The 14,060-nt window shown below is 47.3% G+C and overlaps 1 protein-coding gene across 1 annotated transcript in view; it reads left to right on the forward strand.

Annotated features, from left to right (window-relative positions):
- Positions 1 to 14,054, forward strand: part of Smad9 (SMAD family member 9) — a 40,072-nt gene extending 26,018 nt beyond the window's left edge. Inside the window, exons 3-6 of the mRNA XM_005343983.3 lie at positions 2,895 to 3,152; positions 5,496 to 5,717; positions 8,688 to 8,944; positions 11,890 to 14,054. Coding sequence (XP_005344040.1) covers positions 2,895 to 3,152; positions 5,496 to 5,717; positions 8,688 to 8,944; positions 11,890 to 12,033 — 881 coding nt within the window. The 3' untranslated portion in view covers positions 12,034 to 14,054. The remainder of the gene's footprint in view (positions 1 to 2,894; positions 3,153 to 5,495; positions 5,718 to 8,687; positions 8,945 to 11,889) is intronic.
- The last annotated feature ends 6 nt before the right edge of the window (positions 14,055 to 14,060 follow it).

Below are 14,060 nucleotides of genomic sequence, written 5' to 3' on the forward strand. Positions count from 1 at the left end.
CCCTCCTGCCTCCCTCCCTCCATCCCTTCCTCCCTCCCTTCCTTCCTCCTCCTTATTCTTCCTCAAACTTGAACTTACACTCACAGAGATTAGACTGCCTCTGCCTCCTAAGTGCTGGACTTAAAGGTGTGGGCTATCTGGCTATCTGTCTTAGTTCTTAAGTAGTGCCTTAATAATGATTAACTGTAAAAGCAAACAAACAAACAACAACAACAACAACAAAAAGGCATATTAAACATCCTCCCTCCTCCCACCCCTAGCAGACTGAAACCAATAGCTATTAGAGTTGATGTAGGGTGTGGGTGTGGGCTCCCTTTGCTAATCTCTGGTACGTGGAGGAAGGCATCCCACATCAGTCTGAAACAGCCAAGGGGGATTGTGGAAGGATTCCAGTACTGAAATAAGGGCTTGAGGAAGGTGGGCCATTGTTGTTCAGTGGCTTTGTTGGGATAGCACCCAGGGCTTCATATATGCTAGATCGTGCTCTTTCACTCAGCAACCCCTTAGCGGCCCTGTCCACCTCCCCCCGCCCCACAAAAAAAGAAATTCTTTCTGGGACTGGAGAGATGCTCAGTTATTAAGAGCATATACTGCTCTTGCAAAGGACCCTAGTCTGGTTCCTAGCACCCATGCTGGGTGTGACTCCAGATCTAGGGGATCTAACTTCCTCTGTGATCATCTGCACAAACCCTCCCCAGCACAGCACACGCATAATTAGAAAATAAATCTTTCAAAAGTGCTTTCTGAGTCACGGTTCTAAAATGTAACCATTAGAAAGAAGTGTCGTATAGAGCAAAGGAAAACCAGTCTACAGGCCACAACCGCAGAGAAACTAGACAACAAAGAGGACCCTAAGAGAGACATACATGGATCTACACAGGGCGGTGAAAAAGACAAGATCTCCTGGGTAAATTGGGAGCATGAGGGTCACAGAAGAGGGTAGAAGTGGAGAGGGGAGGTAAAAAGGGGAGTGGAAAAAATAGCTCAATAAAAACAATAAAAATATAGATAAGAAAAAAATTAGTGTCGTGTGAAAAAAGTACCTGCGTTTCCTTTTAGATACTCAAAAGCCCAATTTTAAAGAATATTATTTAAATGAGTCTCCATTTCTCATTTCAGTTTAGATTTCTCTTAAGATGACAGTCTGAATATTTCATGTATGTAGATAGCTTTTTACGTCCTTGGTTTTAGGTTTAAATTTCTAAGAAGATGAGCTAAGATTATATTAACTTAAAATCACCTATAATATTAATTTTAAATAATATTTGTTACAGGGTTCTTTTACCCATTCCTAACACCTTTTTAATAGAACGAGGTGATTTTCCTTATAGGCACTGAGTTGGAACTGACCTGAAAGCTTCTTCCCTGAGGGCTGCTTCTCAGTATCTGAAGGCGCTGTGCAAGCTTCTCAGGGAGAAAAGTGGTCCTACCCGGCTGCAAACCTATGACAATGAGCAACCTGGCATGATACCCCCAAGAGTACAACAGTGGCACTTGTATCTTAGGGTAACCAACAACTGTCTAATTTGACAGCCCGCTAGAACCTCATGTGGTTGCTATGGTCTCTGCCCTCAGCATTTTCAGGATCCCATCTGGTCCTCACGTGTGACTGGGAGAACTGGGGTTCTTTCTTTTGGGTTCTTAGTCTCCTTATTAAAATAATTTAGGAGCGGACTTGGAAGAAATCTCAAGGCCAGGTAACCTGTCGGTTTTGACAGCTGTCCAGAGGAGGGAGGTGGAAAGCAAGGAGAGAGCCACGCCCATTGAGTGGGGAAAGGAAACAGGAAAGTTACTCTTTGCTGAGTAGTTCAGAAAGGCAGGCAGGCTGCTGGCCGGCTCCGTAAGCAGCTGTCACTCATGTTTATTGTGATGATTGGAACCCAGGCTCCCACAGGCCCATCTACTTCGAGGCCGAGGCAAGAGGATGCGAGCGCAGTGCCTCCCTAGTTTACTCACTATGTTGAAGGCCAACCTGGGTAACTTACGAAGATCCTGTCTTAAAGTTAAAAGGGGGGCTGGGTGTGGCTGAGTGGTAGAGCCTGTGTGAGTACTGGGGGGAGATGGAGGGAGGCCAGAAGGGACCCACTAACCTGAACAAATTTAACTGACAGATTTTTCATGTTTTCTCTGATCTTTTACTTTGTTTCTTCACTTATCCCTTGTATTTAACTTCGTAGCTTTTTTTTTAAAGATTTATTTATTTATTATGTATACAACATTCTGCCTCGATGTATGCCCGCACGCCAGCTGAGGGCGCCAGATCTCATTACAAATGGTTGTGAGCCACCACGTGGTTGCTGGGAGGTCCTCTGGAAGAGCAACCAGTGCTCTTAACCTCTGAGCCATCTCTCCAGCCCAACTTCGTAGCTTTTGATCACTTGCTTTTAGATCATTGTGGTAAGGACATAGAATATTTCATCAACAGCAACAAGTCTGAAATTGAGGCCGATCATCTGAATAATTCAGTGGGTCTCTAATAGCAAATATTCTGGACTTCCACCTAAGGTTTGGTTGCAAGCATTTGGAACTAACTTTGCCTCTTTTAAAGAGGAGTTTATTGACAGAGTTGAAGAAAGACGCAGGTACATGGATCTCCATAAAGTCACTATGAGGCCGTTATCAAGGTGGTCGTGCACAGGAGCCTCCAGATCTTGGTCCCCGATTGTGACTGTCTGCTCAAAACACAGGTGGCAAGGAGGGGCTGGTGACTGAGCGTAGCCCATAGGCTCCTGGGTAGCGATGGGACCTCGGTGCAGCATTGCCCATGAGCCAATCTGTAGAGAGGGGTCTGGCCGAGGAAACCATCACAAATGGCCAAGGAAAACCATTCACTATCCCACTTCATCCTGATGGGCCAAGTTCGGGGTGCCCACTTTCCTTCTCTTTGTTCCTAGTTCTGCCTCCGGTACTGGTACCAAGACACAGCGAATACAACCCCCAGCTCAGCCTCCTGGCCAAGTTCCGAAGCGCCTCCCTGCACAGCGAGCCCCTCATGCCGCACAATGCCACTTACCCGGACTCCTTCCAGCAACCCCTCTGTCCTGCACCCCCCTCCTCGCCAGGCCACGTGTTTCCGCAGTCTCCATGCCCCGCCAGCTACCCACACTCCCCGGGAAGCCCTACCGAGTCAGACAGTCCATTTCAACACTCAGGTCAGTCTGTGGGAAAGGGGATCCACGTGGATGTTCGTAAGTGTGATTGGTTGTCGCATCTAGCCTGTCTGAGGCGCCTTTAGGCTTACAGCGCCATCTGTGGGCCTGGTCCATCTAACCCACCACCCTCCAGGATGACCAGCGCCCATTTTGTTGTTGTTGTTGTTTTTTTTAATTTTATTTATTTATTAAGGATTTCTGCTTCCTCCCCGCCACCGCCTCCCATTTCCCTCCCCCTCCCCCGATCAAGTCCCCCTCCCACATCAGCTCGAAGAGCAATCAGGGTTCCCTGACCTGTGGGAAGTCCAAGGACCGCCCACCTCCATCCAGGTTTAGTAAGGTGAGCATCCAAACTGCCTAGGCTCCCCCAAAGCCAGTACACCTGCAGATACATACATTTTGGGATCCAATCCTCTTTCCGAAACTAAATAGAATTTAACAGCATCCCTGGAAATGTACAGAACGTGGGATTATTGTTTGTTTTGAAATGTGATCTGCTTTTAGCCTAGGCTGGTCCCAAACCCACCATTCTCTTACTCCAGCTTCCCCAATGCTGGAGTTACAAGCCTGTGGCACTTTGCTGACTGTAGAAGTAAGATTAACATATTGATATATGATGAATAAAAAAATTAAAAATGTAGATACTAAAAGAAAGGGCTGGCGAGATAGCTTAGCAGGTCAAGGCACTGCTACGTAAGCCTGCCAGCCTGAGTTACGTCCCCAGAACTTTCGTAAAGGTAGAAGGAGAGAATGGACTCCCCAGAGTTGTCCTGTGACTTCCACACATGCATTGTGCATACACGGTAATAACTAACTTACTAAAGGCACCAATGAGATTTGGCCCGAGAGCAGGCCACAGTGGGACCAAAGTTAGGCTATTGTTTGCTCGCCTCTTTGAACAACCTGAAGGCAGGTGTCTTTTGCTTTCAGTGCCATGCACATGACCTCAACGGTGTGCAAAGCTAGGCCCTCCAGCACCAGCCGGTACACACTCTCTCCTCTGAAGCCAAGACAGCTACCGAAGGTAGCGTTTTAGGAGCTTCGAGCTGTATTGGAAAAGCATATGCAAGAGGGAGAGACGCTCTAGTGTGTCTCCATGGTGTGTGTGCTGCCGCCTCTGTGAAGTTGGGGTTGAAGTTGAAGAGGAGACATAAGGAGAAGATATATAGGAGCCTCTATTGTGTGCGATTACTAGTAACTGGAGTGGGCAGAGGCCGCACACAAACAGCTGGCACCCATGGTTACAATCTGCCCTGCTCCTTTAGTCATAAACCCTATTTAATGTATATTTATTAACTCTCTCTAAGTGAACAAGTAAATAAAACCTTGCCCCAGGTTGCTGCGAAAGAATTAAAAGAGTAGGAAAAATTATCCTTTCTCTCAAAGGACATATAAGATGTGAGATAAGAAGTGTGTTAAGAAGATCTGACGAGTGTGTTTGATGTTTTCCCTTAACAAACCCTTACACACCCAGTTCACATGTATCACCTCTTATTAAGTTGTTCCTCTCCTCTGTGTCCAACGGAGAGCGTGAAATGCTTGTTCATTCATTACTGGCTGCATAGAGAATTTCCTGCATGTGTTTGATACTTAGTATTAGGGTCAGTGGTTAAAGGACAGGATAATTAAATTATAAGATACATAGTGGCCTAACACATACCTGTGCTCTAAAAGATCACCTGCACTGACTGCATTCTACCTGGTTACCCTTTGACCTCCTTCCATCCTTGGATAGACCCTAGCAATGCTGAGAAGTCAGCTCTCTGTGAAATATCCTTAGATCATATGTCAATAGATATCCATGTTTTTATAGAGGAGAATATGAGCCAGTCTATTTAGATTTTTTCCTACTAGAATTCATTCAGCGCTTTCAATTTGGTTATCATATTCAAACTATCAGTTTGTTTTTAATCATGTTATTGTGGACTTTTACACCTTTCGACACAGGGGTTTAGTTCAGTCCTGTAACAGTAGGATGCCACCTAGCTCCTAGCAGTGTTTACTCAGGGACTGGCAGCATTGTACATCAGTCTGTCCATGGCTACCTTTCCCTGGCCCTGCATTATATCACATCTCTAAACAAAAGTATTTACAGATGCCCTAGCTGTGGGAAGTTAACAAGGACCATGGCCTTAGACTCACGGGTGCAATAAATGAATGAGCTAGCTCCAAACAGCTTCTGTCAAACACGCACGTTTGACGGATTGCAAAGGAAGGCGGACTTGGTCCTGCAGCCAACTTTCTGGTTTAAAGTGTTCATCCCTACTTCCTGTTTGGAATCATGACCTTGAGAGCCGAGAGATGACAGTGATGGCGTACCTTCTCTCTTGTTTCTGTTTTCAGACTTCCGGCCAGTTTGCTATGAGGAACCTCAGCACTGGTGCTCGGTTGCCTACTATGAACTAAACAACCGGGTGGGAGAGACTTTCCAGGCGTCCTCCCGAAGCGTGCTCGTAGACGGCTTCACCGACCCTTCCAATAACAGGAATAGGTTCTGTCTTGGGCTTCTTTCAAATGTGAACAGGAACTCAACAATAGAAAACACCAGGAGGCACATTGGAAAGGGTGAGAGCCAACACAGCATCTCCATCGCTGCTTCTAAATGCTGGGTTAGACATCAGCAAAGGCCCTGTAGCCCGTGGGAAGATCTCCAGGCATGGGGAGGGACCTGTTCTCTTGGGGTCTCCGCTTCTAAAGTCAGTAGACCATCTTCAAGGGTGGCATGGGGTCAGTGCTGCGAGGCCAAGACACAGCAAAGGGCCAAAAGCTGACACAGCCTGTCATCCCAGCCCTGGCTCCCCAGGAGGAAGTGTAGGGCAGCATCAGTCTGTACTGAGATGTACATTGCTCCCTCACTAGGCTGTGGCTCAGTGCACAGCATGTTTGAATGCCCCTCAATCCCACCAAGTGACTTCTATGCTAGCTCAACCTTGAGAACAGATCTGCCCTGGGGTGATCTTGACACTCAAGGGCCAAATGAAACCGCGTAGCTAGCGCTCCTTCTGGAGATGCTGCCCTCTCTAGCCAGAGTCCAGCCTGCTTCTGGATTCTGCCCTCACGTGATGCTCAGAGCAGGCTCGCATGTTCCACCTTGGGCTCTGCTTCTTCCCCTAGGTGCTCACCTTTCCATTCTCTCCTCTGCTAGCGTGTGCAGGGTTTGCAGATAAGGCTTTAACATGGTCGAAAAGCACCCTCTAAATACACACAGACCAGGCTCAGGGGACAACAATCTTCTCCTTCTTACGTGGTAGGTTCCAGGAGGATTATACGCTTGAAGGTCATTTGGTTAAAATACCCTCTAAGCCTGTATGTAGTACCCCACCCCAGGCTGCTCCCAGCAACTTTCAGGTCTGTAGGGTCAAGGAGCAAGTGTGTCTCTGTAGTCCTCTTCTGCTGTGGCGGAGAGATAGCACGGCCACACTGAAGAGGAGCTGTCAAAAGGCAGAGGTGGGTAGCATGCCCCTGTGCTCTCAAGTGCAGGGAATACACAGGGAGGTGCCACCACAAAAGGGAGAGCTCAAGACGACAGCAAAGCTCAGAGAACCCTGCTGCCTCGCTGTCTGCAGCCAGGTGGAATGATCTCCACCCATTAATACAGCACCCGCCCCCGCCCCCCCAAGCTTGCAGTTGGCTTTCCCCTGGCCTCCATCGCCTTCCCTTCTGCAGAGCGTTTAAAAGTTGGCTTATTATCAAGATGCCTGGAGCTCTGGACAGCGCGGAACAGACCGCTTTGAGCTCAGCTGAACAAAACTGAACACCCCATCACTGTCAGTCAGGTTCGGTCATACCGACCCCCTTCGTGCACGGGCGTGGCTAAGGGAGGCAGCACTGCAGCTTTGCTGGCGGTTCAGCCAATCAGGGTCATCCATCCACTTCCTCAGGGTCGCTAGTGTCTGCGTTGTGGGGATCAGGCCTGATGCCCATCATGGGGGCTGGAGAGATGGCTCAGAGGTTAAGGGCATTGGCTGTTCTTCCAAAGGTCCTGAGTTCAGTTCCCAGCAACCATATGGTGGTTCACAACCATCTGTAATGAGATCTAGTGCCCTCTTCTGGCCTACAAATATATGTGCAGGCAGAACACTGTGTACATAATAAATAAATAGATCTTTAAAAAAAAATAGAAAGGAAATCTGAGGGCAAGAAAGAGGAGAAAAGAGAGGAAGAGACCGACTGGGTGGGGTTGGGGGTGAAGGTGGATGATGGTGATGTGACTGCGGCCGTTGTGGCGGCGGCGGTGGTGGGTTTTGTTTAAATTTCTGATCATCTCCAGTTCCATCATTTTATAATCTCATGCTTTCTTTACAGCTGAATAAAATTCCATTGTGCGTGTGCGCCGCACTCTGTTTATCCAGGATGTCGCTTTGAAATGTAATTATAGGAATGTTACATAAACTGAGACAAGCTGCATGTTGCTGTGTTTTCACACGACTGTGTGCGGAAGTATGGTAGGAGCGTCCCTGTTCTCTGGGGCACATGGTGTTCTTTATGGCTGAGTGACGTGCATCTGAGAGGAATCCCGACTCTGAAGCCTCTACTCACAGAAATTGTTTAGTGCTGAGTCAGGGTCTCGCTGGGCAGCCCTGGCTGGCCTGAACACTACGTGGGCCAGGATGGTCTCAAACTCACCTGCCTCTGCCTCCTGAGGGCTGGGGCTGAAGCTGTGTGCCTCCACACTGGGCTTCAAAGAAATAGATTTATAACTGTTAGTAAGACTCAAGTTCTGGAGTAGGTTCAGTGTGTGGGTTTCAGTAGCATTTACATGATATTAGCTGGGCTTCTGTTTAGCTGTGGGTGTGATGACTTTGTGGGATTTTGTTTTGCATGATGTGTTTCTCTTGTGTCTAGACTAGGGTCATGGATGCTTTTCTGAAGTGAGATCAGAAAGGGTGGGAGCTGTAATAAGTGAGAGACTACAGACTCATCTTTATGAATGTCCATTTATGTGGGTTGGGCTTAAATTTCTTTTTTTCCTTGGGGCTGGAGAGATGGCTCAGTGAGTAAGAGCACTGACTGCTCTTTTGGAGGATCAGGGTTCAATTCCCAGCTCCCCCATGGAGCTCACACTTGTCTGTAACTCCAGTTCTAGGGAACTGACACCCCCACAGAGACATACATGAAGGCAAAACCCTCATGAACATCAAATAAAAATAAATTAAATTTGTTTTTTTTTTATTTTGTGTGTATGGATGTTTTGCCTGTGTGTATGTATGTATGTGTATGTACCGTGTGTATGCAGTACCCATAGAGGCCAGAAGAGGGCATCAGATCCTCTGGAACCAGTTCATTGCAGATGGCTGTGAGCTGCAATTTGGGTGCTGAGAGCTGAGCTGTCTCTGCAGCCCTCAGGTTTGAACTCTGTAAGGAATTTTGTAGGAAAATTCGAAACAAGTGGATATTTGGGGCAAACACCTTCTCCTCTATGACCAGCGATGGTGTAAGAGCTAACCTGACTGCAGAGGCTCCCATCCCTTGAGGTGCTAGGAGTCTCTGAGAAGGGAGCAGAGTAGAAGGAAGTGTGGGTTTTTGTGTCCACAGGTGTGCATCTGTACTACGTTGGGGGCGAGGTGTATGCGGAGTGCGTGAGTGACAGCAGCATCTTCGTCCAGAGCCGGAACTGCAACTATCAGCACGGCTTCCACCCCGCCACTGTCTGCAAGATCCCCAGCGGCTGCAGCCTCAAGGTCTTCAACAACCAGCTCTTCGCCCAGCTGCTCGCGCAGTCAGTGCACCACGGCTTTGAGGTTGTGTACGAGCTGACCAAGATGTGCACGATTCGGATGAGCTTTGTGAAGGTGAGGATGCTGGCTCTGGGGTTGTAAAGAGGAAAAGGGGCAGGGAGCGCAGAATGCTCCTGACTGGACGTGGCATTTGCTCAGCCAGCTCAGGTGGATAACAACTTTGGTTTTTTTTTCTTCTAAAAATTTTGATTCTTGCCCTCTTTTTTTTTTTTTTAAAAAAAAAATATCTAGTCCAACTTCAGCTGCTCATATATCCCTTGTGTGGGGCCAGCCAAAGGGAATAGTATAGCTGAGGCCACCATCCAGGGGTCACAGCCTTAAAGAAAATTACCCTCTGTAAACGCCATCAACTGTCGTCAGTTAGGGGTGGGGGATTCATGAACATTCTTGGCCCAAAGGGGCCAGAAGAGGGCGCCAGACCCCCCCAAACTGGAGTTACAGGTTGTGTGAGCTGCCATGTGGGTACTGGGAATTGAACCCAGGTCCTCAGCAAGAACAGCCAGTGCTCTTAACCGAACCACATCTCTAGGCCCCGTTTGCCTTTTTAAATAGCAGCACTGGGGCTGGAAACCAGGGCTTCCTGATTGAGTTAGGTAAGTGCCCTCTACTGAGCTATGTTCCTAGCCTTAAAGTAAGTTTTACTACCCATTTACATGATAGCCAGGCAGTGGTGGTGCACGCCTTTAATCCCAGCACTTGGGAGGCAGAGGCAGGTGGATCTCTGTGAGTTTGAAGACAGCCTGTTCTACATAAACAAGTTCCAGAATACACAGAGAAACCCTGTCTTGAGGGGGGAAAAAAAGTTAGTTTCTATGACCAATGGTTGTCTTATTTTTCTATACCCAAATTATATTTTATCATGTTGATAATTTTAGTAATTACTTTAAAAGTAAGGATCAGCACATATAGTTTTCAATTCTTTTTTTTATTCTTTTTTTAAATGTTTTCTTTATTATTTATTATGTGTACAGTGTTCTGCATGCATGTACACCTGCAGGCCAGAAGAGGGCATCAGATCATTACAGATGGTTGTGAGCCATGTGGTTGACTGGGAATTGAACTCAGGACCTCTGGAAGAGCAGTCAGTGCTCTTTACCTCTGAGCCATCCCTCCAGCCCAGTTTTCAATTCTTAAACTGAGTGATGGTGGCACACACCTTTAATTCCTGCACTTGTGAGGCAGAGGAAGGTGGATCTCTCTATGAGTTCGGGGACAGCTTGGCCTACAAAGTGAGTTCCAGAACAGCAAGAGCTGTTACACAGAGAGACTCTGTCTTGAAAACCAGGAAAACCGTCTTAAAGGGACCTTTTATAAGGACAAGCCAGCTTTTTTAAATCTTTCAAAGCAGGAAAATTTCCAGTACACTGTCGCATTGGAGCCAGCAGGGGGCAGTAGCTCACCATTAGTGAACCATCCTTGAATGGGACAGTTATTTTTCCTGAGTCCATGATTTTCAATGAGGATGAGCTGTGGGTATCTCATAGGTAATTACTGTAATACAAGCATACATAGAGATGCTTTTTCCCAACCCCCTTTCTACTCCCTCCTCCCTGCGATGAGGCAAAAAAACCTCAGGTCCTCACACAGGCTAGGCAATCACTTTAGTACTGAGATTCACTGCTAGCCCTGCAAGGACTTAAACAAAATAAGAAGTGGCAATGATTAGTTTAAAATTTTACAGATGACTCAACACAGGTGTCAGTCATTGTACGTGAACGAGCAGAACATCTTTAAAGTTTTTTTTCAGCTGTGATTTTACTGGCCATAGCTCTCCGTCAGACAATCAACAACTTTTTATTGGGCAGCAGCCAGGGGCGGGCCAGGTGCTGCCCTGGCGTTGAGACGTTTCCAGGCCTGGGCGTTGGTTACTCATAGGCCTCTGCCTTGCAGGACCAGTGTACAGGCAGAAAAAGACAGGCAGCAAGTCACATGCGAGTGGAATGAATGAGATAAAGGGAACTAGAGAGGTTACAGGCGGGGAGGCATCGCGGGAGTAGTGCGTGCCAGCAGAGGCCACAGGGTCCTGGCTCCCGTGGAGGAAAGCCGTAGGGGTGGAGAAAAAGCAAGCTCAGAAGCCCCTGGCCGCTACAAGCCTGGGTATGGGAGGGAAAGCGGACCGTCTGACTGCAGCCTTGTGCAGGGAGGATGTGGGTGCAAATGAAATTGGAGCATTTCCTGAGAGCTTGTTGTTTTGTTTGTTTGGGCACAGGGTCATTCTGTGTTGCCCAAGCTGGCCTTGAGCTCTGTCTCTTCCTGCTTCGTTCCCACTTCTGCTGGCGTGACTGGCATGAAGCACCACACCCAGTTCCGGTCTGTCTTTAAAGGGCCATTCTGACTGCTGAGTGGAGAAAAGGTGGTGTGCGCGGCTGCAGTGAGAGAGGCTGCTTAGAAGCCACTGTGGGAGCTGGAGAGGTTGGCCAGGGGTTAAGAGCACTGGTTACTCTTGCAGAAGACCTGGGTTCAGTTCCCAGCACCCACATGGTGGCTCACAGCCATTTGCAACTCCAGTTCCAGGGGATCTGACACCCTCTCCTGACTTGTGCAGACACTGCACACACATAGTGCATAGCTATGCAAACAAGTAAACATTTACAGGCACTGCACATACGTAGTGCATAGCTATGCAAACAAGCAAAACACTCATACACAGCCGGGCGATGGTGGCGCACGCCTTTAATCCCAGCACTTGGGAGGCAGAGGCAGGCGGATCTCTGTGGGTTCGAGACCAGCCTGGTCTACAGAGCTAGTTCCAGGACAGGCTCCAAAGCTACAGAGAAACCCTGTCTCGAAAAACCAAAAAAAAAAACAAAAACAAAAACAAAAAAAACCCAAAAAAAACCACTCATACACAAAAATAAAACCATAAAAGTTAAAAAATATTTTTAAGGAGCTGTTAACAGAATCCAGGTGGGAGTTGATGGTCATTTCTAACTGATTTCTAACTAGGAGACCCCTGGCAAGAGGCACAATTCATTCTGGGCTCTTTTCTTGCTTTTCAGGGCTGGGGAGCCGAGTATCATCGTCAGGATGTCACAAGCACCCCCTGCTGGATTGAGATTCATCTTCATGGACCACTGCAGTGGCTGGACAAGGTTTTGACTCAGATGGGCTCCCCACATAACCCCATTTCTTCAGTGTCTTAACAGTCACGCCGTCAGCTACATTTCCACAGAATAGATGCAGGCAGCGGTTCCTGCAGCCTGCAGCCAACAGAAGCTTTTGGATGCAGATGTAAATACATATAATGTATACTATCCACATTTTTATCACTTTTTTTTTTTGTGCTAGTTAACCCAGGGCTAGTACTGTGTGGTTGAAGAAGAGTGTGTTCCAGGCCCGTGCTAGAATGAGAAGCCATGTTTCTAGTGAGAGAGGAGACATGTAAAGGGTATTGGCCACTTTAAGTCAGCTTGTCACGGTACAGAATGTCGGGCCCGCTAGTGAAAACACAAAAACACAAAGCTGCTTACATTAAGAAAAGGGGCGGGGGGAAGAATAGTGTTTAGGAGCATTAGAGCAAAACCCAATCAAATCCACATAGTTTAAAAGCTCTCACTTTCAATGTGAATGGCAAGAAAGAAAATCAGACTCGTTCAGTGATCTGTGGGATAAACCTCAGAAATTCTATCTCTGAAGTTGGAATAGGCAAAGCCGGCTTCTGTGCCGAGGTCAGCGGTACGTTTAAACAGATTGAAACTGTGATTGGAAATGGAGAAACTGTGAAGCTTAGAGTCGTGTCGCTGCTGCTTAAAAATGAAAGAGGCTGATGAGGGGAATCAGCCTGCGATGAGCCACGGCCCTGAGTGTTAGAACAGAATTCGGTCCCAAGGAGCGCAGAGGACTCCGGCTTCCAGTCAGGCTCCAGCTTCCGGTTCTCCCGGCCAGGCAGCCTTGCAGATGGCAGTGTCTGTCTGCCTGTGTACACTGCGCACAAATCCTGTGCAGAGACAAAGCTGTAGACTAGAAGGTGGGAGGAGCATCGTGTGGCCACTCGTACTGTCCAGCATGCGCAGACTGAAGCCTCCAAGGCAGGGCACCCCTTTGCCACATCTTGCATCCTGTGACAAATATCAACTAGTTACAGTGATTAAAACAACAGCAAAGCCTTGGGGGCAATCTAGAAGCACCTCTTGGTCATGTTTATATAGTACTTAGCCTGGCACCTGTGTTGGCTGGCTACACCTGACAGCCTCTCCTACAGCTATGAAACACCTGGATATAACTTCCCAAGTGCAGTGGGGATGCTTCATCTGGCCTACATTTTTGAGGAGACAGCGGTAGCAAATAACAGAGCATCTTTAGAAATGTGTATATACATGCATATGGCACTGTGCATGTATTCTTAAAGTCTGCTATTTCCGTCTTTGGATGACAAAGGGAAATTTCCTTCTGATTTCATGGCATGTGCCTCTCGATGATCACCGCATTGCTTGTAAGTTTACTTCATGCCTTTTGGGAAGCACATTCCTTAAGATGGCGTTTTGTGTTTGTGAAGGACAGAGTTTCTGTAATCTGAGTTTCCTTCGTTTAATCCGTTCTACCTAGCACCAGTGCACATACATTTGTTGTTCCCATCCAATTGTATTTAAGATAGATAGGATGTGACAAGTTATACTCACAATGCCTAACTGTATCTATAAAACCTATCATATATATATCATAAATACGTATGATATATACATATCATTTATGTCTCGCATTAAAGCCTGGGAGCCCACTTAGAGTGTAGAAAGACCCAAGCTCATTGATTCATTCAGTCTGCCTCGTGCATTTGTGTGTACCAGGTACAGTGTCAGGTGCTGCGGAATCAAACGTACATCAGAGGCAGGCCCCACCTCCAGGGAGCCACAAATCTAACAGTGCATCATTTGCCCAGGCACTGGGTCTCAGAACTTTTAAAATCCACACATGCAAATTTTCTTGGGCTTGGAAAAAAAAATGTAATCAAGTTCTTAATGATTACTCTATTGGAATTCTATGTCTTTCCAGAACAAGTACGTCATTTCTCTTAGCGGAAGTGACACTCTTGGTCCTCGTCACCCCACCTCCTGGCCTCCCTATATTTCCGATAGTTCTCGCAGCTTCTTTTTTGGAAAAATCATTGCTACGGCAGATCTTCTCTGAGTAGCCATGCAAGGCCACAAAGTGTCCCAGATTTCCAGCAGTCCTT

The sequence above is a fragment of the Microtus ochrogaster genome, chromosome 1, assembly GCF_000317375.1.
Source record: "Microtus ochrogaster isolate Prairie Vole_2 chromosome 1, MicOch1.0, whole genome shotgun sequence".
Classification (NCBI taxonomy): Eukaryota; Metazoa; Chordata; class Mammalia; order Rodentia; family Cricetidae; genus Microtus; species Microtus ochrogaster.